Source organism: Amblyomma mixtum, chromosome 2 (assembly GCF_055824585.1).
Source record: "Amblyomma mixtum isolate Tamu chromosome 2, ASM5582458v1, whole genome shotgun sequence".
In the NCBI taxonomy this organism is placed as follows: Eukaryota; Metazoa; Arthropoda; class Arachnida; order Ixodida; family Ixodidae; genus Amblyomma; species Amblyomma mixtum.
The window spans coordinates 248,827,737-248,842,974 of NC_143013.1; the positions used below are offsets into that span (position 1 = coordinate 248,827,737).

Sequence of the window (15,238 nt, forward strand, 5' to 3'; positions counted from 1 at the left end):
GCAACCAAGAGCCAAAACCCAAATCACTCATAACTACAAAAAATATGAAGGACTGTACCACATACTGAGCTTCCGATGGCGAGAGAAGACATGCAAGAGACGTAATCTTCTATGACATCCTGGATGATTTCTTTCTGCTAGTTTGTTATTGAAGTGTTGTGCCACTTGTGTTTTGCCCTAATCTAGCATATGCCCAGCCGCCAGATGAAAGTTGCTGGGCTGCATAATTCTTAATGTACCTGTTCTTTAAGTCTTAAACATTTCTATGTGTAAAATGACGACAGACGTTGAATATGTTCTCTCCTTAGAGAATACTTGAGATTTTTCCTCGTTTTGTTTTTTGCAAATGCCTTACGCTTTGTTACAAGCCCTGGGCGGCAGCTTTACGTCAAGCACTAGTTGGCTTTTAAGATGTGCGCCACTGCAGCAAGGATAAAATCTGAAAATCTAGCACATAAATTCTACTAGCCTTGTCGGAACGTTGCAAGCATCAAAACAAACAGTGTAGCAGAACAGTACTTACTGTTTATATTTCTACCTTCCTCGTCACTGCTGATTTCCACCACACCTGTTAGGCAGGTGGCGCAATGCGACCGACTTTTGCTAATCTGTATTCCGACGAGCAACTTTTAGCTCCGACTTGAAACGATATCTTTCTCTCTAAATCTCCTTCAGGTGCTCGTTAGCCCACATTGCTTCCCTCTTTATACACTGCACTGAGTCTGGAACGCTTAAAGTTTTTCCACTGCTTACTTTGTACAGTCTTGTTTAGCAAAATTTCGTCTAGCTCGTGCACTCCGCAATAAATAAAAGCAGCAAACAGCGCCGTGAACGCTTCTGAACAACTCAGCAGTCGTTCCCAGCAGCATTTTTTTTTTCGAGTGAGGGACAAACCTGCCTGACTTGAGCGATAGCTCGTCGGCACTCACACACCCGTCTATGGATCCGGTCAGTGCTAAGGGTCACTGAGTTCTTGCGCCGTAGAGGAATGGACAGACAGTGCACTGTACTCAGCCTGGTTTCTCTCGTTCACTTTTAATTCGTGTGTATGAGTGCATGGAAGAGGGCAGGGGGGGGGGGGGGAGCGCACGCAACGCATATATTTAGAAAAAGACAGGTTAAAACGGACCCGCCCGGCTTCTGGTTGCTACCATAAATGCCTCCCAGTGCGAACTCTACTGCCCCTGTCTGGTTTTCGAGACCTTGAACTCGACTCCACGATCCTGTCACTAGCCAGCTGAAGCCATGAGTGTCTAGCGAGTCGGCAACCGAACCTCACTTTCCTGCCCTTTCACCCGGTGCATAGTGATATCAGTTACTTTAGATATGCAGACTGAAGTCCTGCAGTGAACTGAGAAAGAAGAAAACCAACGAAATGTGTTTTTCACCATAGATACCGCAAGTGTTGCAAGAGCGAAGAATTAAAGAGGAGATACAGGGCCGGTTGGAGGGGACCCTGGCCGGTGACTTTTTCGTCTATAAAAGGCACTCGCCGCGACTGTCGAACTTGTCCGCAGTTGCAAGCCTCCTGCAGCAGAGCACCTCACCGCCCAAAGCCATGATTTCTGTGAGTACAAAGCTTCACTCATCGGTAGGATTGTTTTTGTTCCCATATCGCAATTTTATTTGGTCAACATTAACACAGGAAGGATCATCTCCAGAGCTCAACTCCTTCTCTATTCTTTACTGGTCGAGCAGTCCGACTATAAACGCCTCTCTTGCTGCAAAGTATTCGACGCAAACAACAGTGTACAAACCGGGCTATCACAAGCAGCAGATTGCATAGGCAATGTCACTTTGAACTTGAGTGAAAGGCTGCGCCGCTCGTTCATCCTGTGTTCTTGACTTGCTCTTGACTGTTCGGCGCTTTGTACTTTGTCATAGGGATTGGCAATAGCTTCGTAGCGTGTATTAATTATATTAGAAGGAAACCTGAGATGTCAAGATTACACTTGTCTCCCAATGAGAAGCTGACACGATGAAATTCACTCATGTGAACACTTGACCATTGTTGCGTTCCGCTCTCGCGAAATCGAAAAAATAATTGAGAGAGGTGGTGACTTTATGAGCGGAATGTTCGCTAATTTCTTTGATCAGCTGGTGAAACCGCTTCCTTATTGCAGACTATTTTATGCTACATCGTTGCTTCGGAGGGTACCATGAATAATATTAATTATAACAACGTCCCCTTAGTTAGGTACCTCCACCTAAAACACGCGAAATTATTGGTTCTTCTCTTGTTCTCACGTGCATCACTAAAGATCACGTCTTCACCAAATTGCATATGCCCACCGTAGTCACAAACCCACTGTCATGATCTCGTTTCGACTTTCTTGCGTTCTACGTAGTTCCTAAACCGTATGGAAATGATCTCGCAACTATATTTTTATACTCTCAATGACCAAACGCATGATTTTCGAATCGAAAGCTCTTTTCAGCTGTTCAATACTACCAACTAAGTGCTAAGCACCCGATATTGAACCTACTTACCTAATTTATGTACACGTGGCGTCAAAAGTCTACAGGGCACGCAAATTTCGAAAATCGTAGATTTTGTGGAGGCCACTGGATTACTCTGGAATGAAAACCTGCAGCCGGCGGTTCAGGGCGGGAACTCAGCATCGCCGCCGTCATTTTGAGGCGATGTGCGCAGGCTGCACGGTAATAGCATATTTCGGTGAGACGTCTGTCCCGCACACTGCACGGCGTCCCGAGGGAAGCAGAGAAGTTGACGTGGCATAAACCATTCCACATGTAGCATAACGTTCTCAGTCATCGGCTGCACTGATATCTCTTTGAGACCACCGCAGCTCTCATCCGTATTACTTTACGGCCTATTAGTTCTCTTACCTGTGCCATTTCCCGAAACTTAGACCTAAAGTTGGGCCTGCAGGCGGCGCCAGCGACCCACGGGTCGGATTTCTAAAGCATGTTGTGCACATACAAACGGTTCAAGACTGCCTCGCGCCGGTACCTTTGGCATTCAACATAAGCGCGGTCGCACCATTCTAAATAATCCCGCAGTCGAGATAGTCCCGTACCATTGGAATACGAGAACAGCATTTTAGAACTCTAGTCATAACGTCTAGTTCGGAGCAAGAAAATTGACGAAGTACTTTCGCATGCTAACGATGTAGCAGTTCTAGTGTGATTGATATATTTCCTTTGCACTGTGTTGCACAGCTGTGCCTCTTCCTTGCCCTGGCCGGCTGTGCCTTCGGCGGCTACGTGCCCGTCCACCACTACGGCGTCGTGGCTCCTGTCTACACGACCGCCCACCTGGTGGCGCCTACTGTTACCAAGGTAACCACGCTGCCCGCCGTTCCATCCAAGGTCGCCGCTTATGTGCCCACCGTGCACACCGTTCCCGCTGTAACAACGACGACTGTGAAGTACCCTACCTACGGCTACGGTTTCGGCTACGGGTTTGGCTACCCCCTGGGAACCTACGCCTATGGTCTCGGCTACGGCCTCAGCCCCTACGGACTGAATTATGGCTACGGCCTCAGCGCTATCGACTACGCCACCCTCCTCAAGAAGAAATGTAAGTATTCGCCAGTGCTCTTCATGCATACATGAGAGGCTCTGCCCGTCGATTTTTTTAGCTTCATTTACCTTTTATTTAATTTCTCATAGACGTCAACTTTCTGGCCAACAGGTTTATTCTCAACCCTCTGACAATGACATGATTTCCGGATATTGCTCCAAGTTCGTTAGGCGCCTCTAAAGGTCATTGGCTCTAGGAAGTTATTTTTCCGAGTACAGAGTGCATAAAAGCATCTAAATTGGTTTCACTTTGGTATAGCTTTACAAGGACATGCATATCAGTCAGTGGTAACATACCTCACGTAAAACATACATATTACGTGTTTCTCTTCTTGATTTCTTCTCAATTGCAAACATTTACTCGCGTTACTTGGTTTTCAGAGACTGCTGGACCGAAATGGAACCTTTCAACCTGCCATGTCGTCCGGCAAGCTTGGCTCTATCATTGAAGCACTCATCAAGTCGCAAAATTACCGCAAAGCAAGCAAAAAATAAAGTCAACTACATCAGTCAACTTCTCAAACTTTTTTGTCACACTGATTCGTAGCCCGGAAACCAATTCTAGTGGCTAAAACTTTTTATGAGCCCTTGCACAAAAGATACCGCAGAAGTCTGATGCCGAAGTTTTTTTACCGATTCCAACTACTTCTCTAGAAAAAAAATTAGAGAAGGGGCAAAGGAAAAGAAAGAGAAGAGAAATGACACTTAAGAGACTTTTTCTATTGATGGTCTTCGAATGTTAACACTTACAGTATACTTAGAAATTTGACATCAAAGCCAAGTGTCTTTCTGAAGAACAGAAGAACACCTTATGAGTTAAAGTCACTGAAAAAAAAAAACATTGCGCTGGCACCTTCGTGTTTACACTTACAATTTTACTCTCGTGGATACGCCGATGCACAACTGTGCACACCCGGTACGCAGTAGAAAATTTTAGCTCCATGGCATTTAAGCCCTCGGGGCACAAAGACCATCAACCGCCAGGGCCAACGGCGGCTGTGCCAAGGCTTCGCGTCAGGAGAACCTTATCTGAGGCGAGTGCTTCGTGATCCCTCAAAGTCCGCAAAGGTTCCCTTTGCAGGCGCCTGGGAGAAATTTGGGCAAAGAAAGCTAGGGAACTGCAGTGGCTCTTGCCGAAGCTCGTCCGTCTTCAGAGAGACGAATTACCCGTACAAAAAAATAAAATAAGTTACCAAGAGTACACAAATAAACATAGAAGCAACGAGCAGGCTTCTAACATCGACTTTTGTGTGTCAGGTCGGTTAGTCTGGTAGACCGAGCGGAATATACCACCGGAGAGGGCCCAGGTTTTTTTCTTAATTGTATTCATCAGGTGAAGAAAGACGTTCTCCTGATGTCCAAGAGATTTTTCAAAGGATGGATCACGAGTGTAAAATAAGCTGGGCACCATCCGGTTATTTTAGAAAGCGCTGCAATCACCACGCACGCACAAAGACATAGGAAAGGACACGCCCGTCCTTTACTGAATCTATCTCTGCGTCTGTGTTGATAGCAGCGCTTTAGAAAATGATGGATAGGCACCAACTAGCCCGATCTGCAAACGCTTCTCCAGTTGTTGGGTTGCTCACTTCATATACACCTCAAGCTCTTCGCTTTCGAAAGGTGGCGCTGGTGGCACTCACAAATGGCTGCAGCCACAAATTACCTTAAGCAAAATAATTGATCACCAACAGCCACGAAGCTTCAGTGTTGGCACTTGAAGCTGTAAAGCTGAGCTGAACCATGCACCTCGATTCTTTTAATATAAAGGAGAGAACTGCTGTTTACAAGATATCGCTTTGTAGCAAATCATATTGGTTAAGAAATAACTTAATGCCTACAGATTAGTGCTAGAAATTGAGTGACACAAAGAATAAACTACCTCTTTAAGGGGTTCGAACTTTACGTAATCCTTCCATACATCTCAATTCGGCTTTTCCGAGCAGCACAAGCACTTTTCATTAAATGCTAACGGCGTGACATCTTTTTAGCCAGGAACGTCTGTTTCTGGCAAGAGCCCTATCACATGCATACCTGGCGCCAATGATGCAGCTCTTACTTTGGCATACCACTGTGTTGAGGAAGACTCTGGCGCTGCTAGAACAGCAGGCTTCTGCTCATCTTTAGCCTTAGTAGTAACCTCAACTTCCCATATCGAATGCCGTGAAATATGAAAGCGCCAAAAGGCACGTAGTGCTGAAAATATATATATATCTGAAATTCAGCATACATTCTTGTTTATATAGAACTTGGAATGTTTTAATCTCGGCAGCATGTAATAAAAGTTCGCGGCGCAAAAAGTATTAAATGAATTTTCAGGTTCCGAATAAGTCCTGCTTGTTTTCCGGAATCCCATGCTAAGTTTTAATGAAGAGTTAACGGCGCACAAGCGTTTTCAACCTGAAATGAATAGATTTGGTTGCAGTGGCGTTAAAAATGAAAAGGTTTTACAGTCGACCGAAAAATTTTATCCTACTTCAAATGTTTTCAGAAGCTGTGGAAAAGTCTAGCACATTATTCCAATTTTTCTTTGCCTTCTAACCTCAGTTTTCTCAGTAAAATCTCATAGTTCGATCTCTCCTCAAGGGCTTTTATCACCACGTCTGCTCTTTCTGTTGGCCACAAAGAACTCCTGCCGCTAGTGCAAGGCAGTGCTCAGCTCATGAATGCTTTGCGCTACTTACACGTGGGTGGCTCAAACAAGTCGAGCCGATTACGAACTGATGTGTTTCGAGTCACTTTTGCGTTCGCTGGCATTATTATTATTGCGGTTGTTGTTATTATTACTAGCATTTCTAATAGCGGCAGTAGTGGTAGTTGTAGAATTAGCATTATTGATTTCGCGGAAAGATTAAGTCTTGGCACTTGCGCAGACTGGTACTGCTTTTTCTCTACATTGACTTTACAGAGTGGTTTCAAACCCCTGAAAGCGATACACTACTTTCTTTTCTCCGTTTTTCTTCGCCGCGATGATATCGGAAGTGGAGCACCCAACAGTCGTCTTAGAAAAACGATGAAATATTTTGAGTGAGAGCGTGTCGTTTCTACAGCCTGCGTTATATCCATTTACACTGCCAAAACTACGGAACAATGTAGTGGATCTAGCCTCTCAAATTTTGCAGTGTCTTCTGGCGTTCCTGGTATTAAATTCTTGTGATGGTCGAATTCTACCCATGCCAGCGGCAGGGGTTCGTTCGTGGACAAGACGACCCCCAGCTAGCACATGAGGCGCTTTGGAATGCAGCCGAACAGATCATTCGGATCAGCTGCCAGGGCTGACATCTGCCGAGCAATCACAAACTCCGTAAAAAGAGGAAGTACGTCTTCTGCCACCAGATGTCTGCTTAAGCACGCAGTGGTGTGGGGGCCGAGCTCTTAGCAATGCCAGTCACGAAACCATCTATAGCGGCCGTCTATCCTAATCCCTTATTGGTAAAAAGTTGAGAGCCGGTTATCTTTCTAGTTGCAACTTCCAAATTAAGTGTTCATGCATGTGATGAAACGAGTTTCTCGCGCAGCTCGTAACTGACAACGCAAGTCAGGAAGGCACCTCCTCAGGCTGACCTCTAGAAACTAGCGGCTGTCTATGCCTGGATTTCTATTCATAGTTGCGTAACTGGAAGTACTGAAGGACTCTGGAGTGACGGCCATGCTAGCCACCCGAGTGAGTAGTGTTAATAAATATGTGGAAGGACTAATACTGTCAATGACTTGTTGCAATTTGAAAATGGAAACATCTCCCGCATTACTACCCCGAAATCTTTAATATGACCCGCCAAAAAATTATAATTTCCGCCAGCAGCATTCTGCACGGAATACTACAGAAAATTGTCCGAAAGCTTTCATTTTAAGCAGCCAAAATTTTATCGTTATAAGCTTCCAACATGGTTTTTTCGTAGTTCACAGCTGTACCTTTGGCATTAGTTAAAGGGAATTAACTTTATGTCTTTGCATTCTAATTGTCTTCATTATTGCAATGGCTCCTTCTTGCTGGGCTTTTCGTGAAAAAAAAGAAGGCTAAAGCATGTGACGACCACGTTAAAGTCCTGCGGTCATAATGACCCGTTTAAACATTTTTCCCCGAACTTTACGAAAAATATGCAAGTAGTTTCCAGATACTCCCGGACAAAATTATAATTCTGCCGTAAGCAACTATTATTATTCCAAATTTCTTTCCGAAACATTGTAAATGTTGCTAATGTTTTTTTTTAAATATCGCTAGTGTCGCTAAGTAACTCAGCCATATTAATTTGCGCGCGTGGCAGCGGCACTGTTATTGAGCATGCATCTTGGCTCAAACTCTCCACCAACGTTGTAGAAACTCCTCCTAGTGACCTGAAAACTCTGGGATGGAAAATGAAACTAATCTTTCAGCCATGTTGTGACATGGCTGGTCCGGTCAAAAATAAGAGGCTTGAAATGTAGAAAGAGAAAAAGTAAACAGGAAGAAAATCTTGGCAGAAAATTACTAGCACACTACCTCCTGAGAAGTTCTTCTTACACAGGCAGAATCTGATATCTTATTTTTCTAGTTCCCCACAAGGAACCTTCAAAACTCCCTCATAGCGAACACATTTGAACAAAATGTTTACAAACAACCACAGCCCCAAACCCCGCAAAGGCTACCCTCGGTCATGAAACGGAGATTCACATCTATGTTTCGGGGAATTATGACGTCGGTTCGATATATATCTCGAAAGTCGAGCCACAGATGCGTACACCTACGATGCGTCAGAAGCATGACGAATCTCTCCAACTTCCATGAGTGACTGTAAGCTCGCCCAAACCGGCCCTTATAATCAAGCTCTACCGCTGTTATGGAAAAGTGCACCTGGGATGAGTTCTGGACTCTGGAAACCCATTTTGCTTTTATGATACCGACGATGCTCCTTCATCACAAAGTTTTCGTGTGGTTTCTTTTTATGTATTCATTATTGATTTCTTTACTATACACTGTTAGCTTCACAATGCCCAAGTTAGAGACGAAGTGTTCTTTGTGTACTTTTAATTTCGCTGTGTTTTAGCGTGAAGTTTCCGCGGTGGACAGAGAGCAATTGAACGATATTCTACGCGACTCCTTTCTGGCATAAAACGCGCACTATGTTTATTAGATATTTGTATGATTCCTAATAACTACTCATGTTTAACTGAATTTTTTTGCAGACTTGTATTCCTTCCATGGCCGCCAGAAAGATTCGCTGTGATTTCTTTGAATAATTTTGCACAAATAAAAGTATTTATACACTAGACTGATAGCAGTTCTGCGGACAATACAGTTTGTTACAAAATGATTCAAACAGTTCGAGCAAGTCTCCCAAAATGCTCTCGCTTTTCTTATAGAAAACCATCCAAAAACGAAATATAGGAACCAACGGTCGTGTTTTGGCGTCAAAACATCCCTTTACGGAGAATCGGTACACACAAAAGGCGCAGATGGTATCTTGATCTAATCCCACCTGCACTGTATACTGCGTTTCTTAAAACAAATACGCATGTATCAAAGTTAAGTTCTGTCGAAAAGATATCGGACGAAGATCATGAATTTATTACGCTGGGCTATCTGTCTCCGCACTGCTCAGGCTTACTCAGCCATTGCGTAGAACCACATGCGAAAACGTCCACAAGCAGCTCGGTCTTGTCCCCTCTGTCTCCGCACCGGCGGCTAAGGTTTCACGGTCGCTCGTCAGAAGCGTGTGTCTCTCTCGTTGTCGTTCCCAGCACACGACTCAGGTGACGGGGGCGGATCCAAGCGCATTAATCAAGACCGCAGAAAATGAAAACAAGGAAACAAGTCCCGGGACGACCACCCTCGACGCGTAAGAAACGCTGCAACGCCCCAAAGCCCCGTCCGACATGAGACGCCATTAAATGCGAGGAACTCTGGGAGTTGCGTCGAGCCAAGCAGTCAACGGCGTCACTCCAAGGTCAGCTGGCTGTGCGTGGGCTATCCGGGTGCACGACCAGCCGTCCCCCCGACTGCATTTGTTTCCCCCAAGTTCGCCAAAGCTGGGACAGCATCGCTTTGCACAGAGTAGGGACAGAAGTCACCTGGGACGCCTGCTGTGTCCGTCGTCTGCTTTGCGGGTATAAGAGTGCGGCACAGGAGTCGAGGACCCCTGGCTGCTCCCCACAGCGCTTTGAGTCGCCGCTCGAAACTCGATTCAAGCCATGATCCTGGTGGTAAGTTCGTGTATGTTGGCTTTGTGCATGCTTGAGGCTGTCCTCCGGCTCCTGGATGAAAAGGGGCTCGTTGGCTGCTCAGAACGCCCACTCTATAGAAGCCCAGGTTAATGAACTCGAAGATCGTGATGATGGATGACAGTGGGACCTGTAAGAATAACCGCGGGGCCTTCGCAGAGCAAGTTCGCGATTCACTTTGCGTCACGAGGTTTTATTGGTTCTGTCTCGTGACGCAGCTTCAGTGGGCCATTCAAGAGGTACCCTTCCTCGTTTCTTTCTGTACGGAAATGCGCTATCTCTTTGCTAAGAGACAACGTTCTGCGGCCATGCACGAAAAGCTTCGAGTGCAAAGCGATGGCTTCTCGACATGTGCGGTGTAACTGCGAGCCTCGTGTTTCTAGCTAAGTGGCTACATAGCCAGAAAAGGTGTTCACCAGCAAACAAAAAAAACAATACATTACGTTTTGCCGCGCATTTTTTTCGTATTGTTTTCATTGCAAGAGCGCGTCATGCATTTTATTGTTGTTACAACAGCTGAGCTTTCAAAGCTATGCTTTTTATTATAATATAGCGAACTCCGTGTATAAAACATATGCACCCATCTAAATAGGAGATTGAACCACTCAAACAGTGGTTCTTCAAATATAAACTCTCGTTTTAAATGGAGTAGCACCTCTTTTGAAGCCCGTCGTATTTTTATTGTGTAAAGAAATAGGAAAATATTTTTTGTATTGACTCAAATGATTGGTTTTGCCGAGCGTATATAGATATCCATAGCATTCAGTCAAGTGAATGCAATCTAAATGTTAAACTAATAATGGTTAGATAACTATGAATGACAGAATCACAGGCGCTTAATTACCAAACTGAGCAATAAAGATTACGTCTGAAGCGCTACATCGAGAACGATAACTCAAAAATAGTTAAAGTGGTCTAAGTTATATAATTTGCCATTCAGCGAGCTGATAACGTTATTGAACTAGCCATTGTGGCAGATTATATTCGTGGTTTAACTGGCTAGAGTGAAAATGCAAGATCACAAAGAAAATAAAGGCCGGCGATATGGCCTACATTGAGCGGTAACTTAAGTACGGCGAAATAAGAATCTATACATTTGTATGCGTTTTTCTTCGTATCTATAGTTACCTGGTTTGCTTCGTTTTCTTTCTAATTGCTAGTAGATAGCAAAGTGTTCACTTCATCGATAGTATTACTTCAGCAGTTCGCAGCACTTTGCCTCGCTCCACAGTTGTGAACAGGCCTATAGAGAAGCATACGCAGCTCGTAACTCTAAAAGATTTACTTTTTTTTTTCTTGTTCTCCCCTTATTTTCAGCTTCCAACGCTGCTGCTGGCCTCCTTATTGGGAGGCTCACGAGCGACTTTCTTCGAACCTCAACCTGTCCAATATGTGCCGCCGGTGACCATTTACCACCTGGTGAGAACGAACGTGGTTCCCGCCGTCACCGTGAACTCGACCGCCTTAGAGCCGAAGACACCGGACATGCCCGAGGGAGACAAAGAGCAGCCTCCACCCAAGCCGCATGCCGAAGAATCCAGTAAAAATGGCACCGCCGATGAAGTCGACGCAAAGAAGCTGGTACCCGCACTCGTGCCCGTAGCATTCGTGCCGGTTCGCCTGCCTTTCGGAGGCGTGGGTCCACTTGTGAGACCTCTTCCCTACGTACCTGGCTTTGGCTCCGGTTACGGCTATGTGCCTTGCTTTAACTGCCCTCGCTTCATCCCAGGCTACGGTGTTTCGCCGTACGGTGTTTACTACAAATGAGAGAGAGCCATCATTTGTTATCTTTGTTGTAATAAAGCCATACCGCAATTAATGGGGCGCAGGCTTGCTTCTAATCTAGTGCATGCCGGTAAAGTGCGTCCATTTATGCGCTTCTTATATTTTATTTCCAATAAAGTATCTGCGGCCTCCGAGGTCGTATTCAGAAGGGTGCTGAGTCACGCTGATATCTTGTAATGTTCACTGCTTACCGCAGTCAAACAATTACAACGATTTACAACTTGCACAAAACCTAAAGCGCACTACATCATTTCTGGGCCGAAAGCAAGGCGTGGCTGTGCGTAGTTTAATGTTCATATTTATTTTCCATTCCTTGTTCTGCTTTTACTATACCTCAGCGGTGACCTACTAGGCCTAGTAATAGCGGTAGGTACGGGGTTGTTCTCCACTGACGCCAGGTACCCAGTGGTTTCCAATGGCATAAGTTCTCCCGGGGTCACGCACTCCGGTACTCATGGGAGGAAGGGGCCTCAGTCCCCGCATTGTGTCGACGGAAAAACCTGGTAACATGGCGCTATTTCATCAAAGCTTGCGCCATTAAAGCTCTTCAGGATCATCATCACAATGTTTTCTGTTTTTTTTTTTTGTCACCTTTTTCTCACTGATATTGGTTCAAGCCCAGCGATTGCAGCTGAGTGGCACCCGTTCACCGTATAACAAAAAGAGTTAAAAAGGAAGCATTGGTGAAAAAGAAGAAACAAAATGCTATATTATACTTGCCAGGAATCACGCATGTCTTCTCCGCCTTATAGAGTAGGATGCGATAAGCGTGAAAGCTTGTTCCGGTCACATTATTTCAGCATCTTTAGAGAGCTCTACAAATTAGGAACAATAAGAAATCATTGCCGCGTTCGTATTCCTGATCTTTCCTTCTTCACACTTCGCAGATGCCTGAAGCACCACTGCCCCCGTACTCATATGATTAACAAATGGTTCAGACGCTGAGAAGAATAAAATACAATGGAATGAAAAGAATAGTTTTATTACATCCGGCCTCGAATTGGAGAGCTCGTCCGAAAGAAGGGAGTATCCTGGCACTAGCGGAAAACTACGGCAAGTGCTATTGACGACCAGCTAACGGCCGCTCATGATGGCTTTTGGAAGGAAAACCGAATCTCCAGTGCGTAATGATCCTCTCTCGGCTATATTCCACTGTCTGTTTGGCGTTCGTCTCTGCCTTCCTCTATAACTGCGGCAGCGCAGCGAGGCGATCATTCAAGAAAAAAACTGCCGCACAAATACAGCTGCGGGTAATCGGCATAAATGCCGACACACTCACGGTTTGATTTACCCTGTGCCTAAACACTGTTGTCAAGGGCAGTGGATCTTGAGCCGTCCGCAATACGTTTACACGCATATGTATTGTGCAGTGCCTTCGTACTTTGCTCCTGCGACTTATCATGCTCAAGTGGCCAGTATGTCTAGTACAGTGCTAGTCACTATACAGACGCGTTCGCACCGGCGTGTCGTGAAGGTTGTAAGACCGGTTGCGACCGACCCGCGACGGGCTCCGAGTTACATCAGGAGTTCACGCAGGTAATTGTGAATTACGATTCGCTTCTCGAAACTTCTCCTTTGGAAAGAGATTTACCAGGAGATGCGCCACTTTTGCGCCATCTCTTGCCTTCGATCTCAGCTCTCCCGTGCTGCCTGATCGATCAAATCGGGCTGATTTTACAGCCATTGACGCCTAATGCAAAATTACCCAAGAAAAGGCAGTTTTGGCCCTACTTACGTGTAGTGTGGATCAGAAAGCTGTACTGCAGCAAAAATAGAAACAGCTGTGACAGTTGCGCAACTGTTTTCAGTAGCCCGAAGTAGGCGGCCATGGAAGCCGTCTCCATACTTCGGCTCCACGAACACACCGCAAGAGTACCATGACGTGTGCGTCTCAGTGGCAACTAGTGCACTGCACGGGCTCGGGCCGGCCCGGGCCCGGCCCGGCCCGCGGGCCGGTTCGAGCCGGGACATGATTTGTTTTGCCGGGCCTGGGCCGAGCCCGGGCCTGAAGTTGCGGGCCCGGGCCGGGCTTGGGCTTAAAGCTGCGGACCCGAGCCGGCCTTCGGTTTGTACAGAAACGGCCGATGTCCGACTATTCATTCACTATTGCAGAGTGAAGTACACAACTGCGGCATTGGAGCAGCGACACGGATGAGCTATGGGTTATAGTACGCGCTGAGAAAAAACTAAGCTTTATTCATTGACTTATTTATTTCCCTATTTCCGTGCCGCGGTGGCTTAGCCGTCAAGTTTCTTGACTACTGAGCCGGTGAACCAGGGTTTGCTCCTAGCCTCGGCGGCGGCATTTTTATTTAGGTGGCAAGCATGACAGCCATGTACTTTGTAGTATCATTGCTCGTTGAAGAAACCCAGGTGGTCGAAATGATCCGGAGTCCTTTGCTTCGGTGTCTCTCACAGCCCCCAAAACATAGCTTTTATTTTTAGCTATATCTTTCTCATCAGAGAAAATTCACAAACTAAAGCGCGTTTGGTTGTCTTTTTGATCAGCAGGCCGGAAGATCTCGTAAATTAGATAGCCACAAAAGCTTGCGAGAGTTTGTAGATCTCATCTGATAACCACATCTATCCCTCCTCGCTTCTTCAAGAGCCTTGTTGTCATGACAAGTGTTCTGCCCTATAACTTATCACGTGGTTCGCGCGTTATCTTTTGGTCCACCAGTAAAAGTAAAATTCAACCTGCCTTAATTGGCCATTGATCGTTCGTCATCCCAAAACATACCTATAAACTATTAGAAATGCATTCGGGAAGAACATATAAGTTTAGGATGCTTACAGTCTTCAAATACACACCGCGAAATACTCAAGCCTTTTAGCTTTTCGTTTCTGCTGAAAGGCGACCAGTTCGGCTATGAGTTCAACCTGAGAGATCGCGTTCACTAAAAAAATGTCATCCCACTGCTTGCTAGCCAGCTTTAATGTTTATACTTCGCTGGCGGCAAAATATAACTGATTAAAATCATGGGGAATGAAAAGTAGTCTATTACTCTCGTATGCAGCCATTTTTATTTGGCTCTCGGAACTTCCGAGTTTAACTTTGCAACCGTACACGAGATCACTGTCTAAAAGACAGGCCTGGCGAGCGCTACTGTTAATCACTTCCTTCTGGGTTAAAAAGAACCAACTTTCTTCAACCCAAACTGTGGTTTCAGAACCTTTGTGGGCGAGTTCCTTATCGATCTAGTCGCAGTCTGCTTGCCCAGAGTGAGCAGTATACCTCAAGCGTTACTGTGATACGGGCCGGGCCGGGCCCGGGCTGGGCCTCACTCCGGGATTCACGGGCCGGGCCGGGCTCGCTACAGCGATAATTTAGCGGGCCTGGGCCGGGCCCGGGCTTGAAGCCGCGGGCCTGGGCCGGGCTCGGGCTTCAGGTCTTGGGCCCGGGCCGGGCTTGGGCCTCAGATTGCGGGCCGTGCAGTGCTCTAGTGGCAACAAGCCGCACCCTTACTGGCGCATGTATACAAAGACTAAAATGCAAAGACGTCATTGAACGGACCGCCGTGAGCGTAGACAAATTTCGAAAAGGTAAATCACTAAGTTTACAGCAGGTAAAATTGCTTGTTGCAACCTTCTCGGTATCACAAAGGGCTTCACTTCATGCAAGAGTCCTATGCCTTCTATAAAGGCGGTGAACAAAACATCGATCTTTCTCCACTCTTCATGTTTTTTCTTCTTACTTTTTTCGATCGTC

The 15,238-nt window shown here is 45.9% G+C and overlaps 2 protein-coding genes across 2 annotated transcripts in view; both read left to right on the forward strand.

The window, feature by feature from the left end:
- Positions 1-15,238, forward strand: part of LOC149363405 (uncharacterized) — a 50,599-nt gene that overhangs the window by 13,855 nt on the left and 21,506 nt on the right. The window contains exons 5-7 of the mRNA XM_089568522.1: positions 1,518-1,567; positions 3,184-3,544; positions 4,471-4,559. Of these exons, the coding sequence (XP_089424648.1) occupies positions 1,518-1,567; positions 3,184-3,544; positions 4,471-4,559 (500 nt within the window). The remainder of the gene's footprint in view (positions 1-1,517; positions 1,568-3,183; positions 3,545-4,470; positions 4,560-15,238) is intronic.
- On the forward strand, positions 9,278-11,681 carry LOC149363406 (uncharacterized). The gene is made up of 2 exons (XM_089573469.1): positions 9,278-9,726; positions 11,062-11,681. The coding sequence occupies exons 1-2, from the start codon at positions 9,715-9,717 to the stop codon at positions 11,509-11,511; spliced, it is 462 nt and encodes a 153-aa protein (XP_089429595.1). The 5' UTR covers positions 9,278-9,714; the 3' UTR covers positions 11,512-11,681.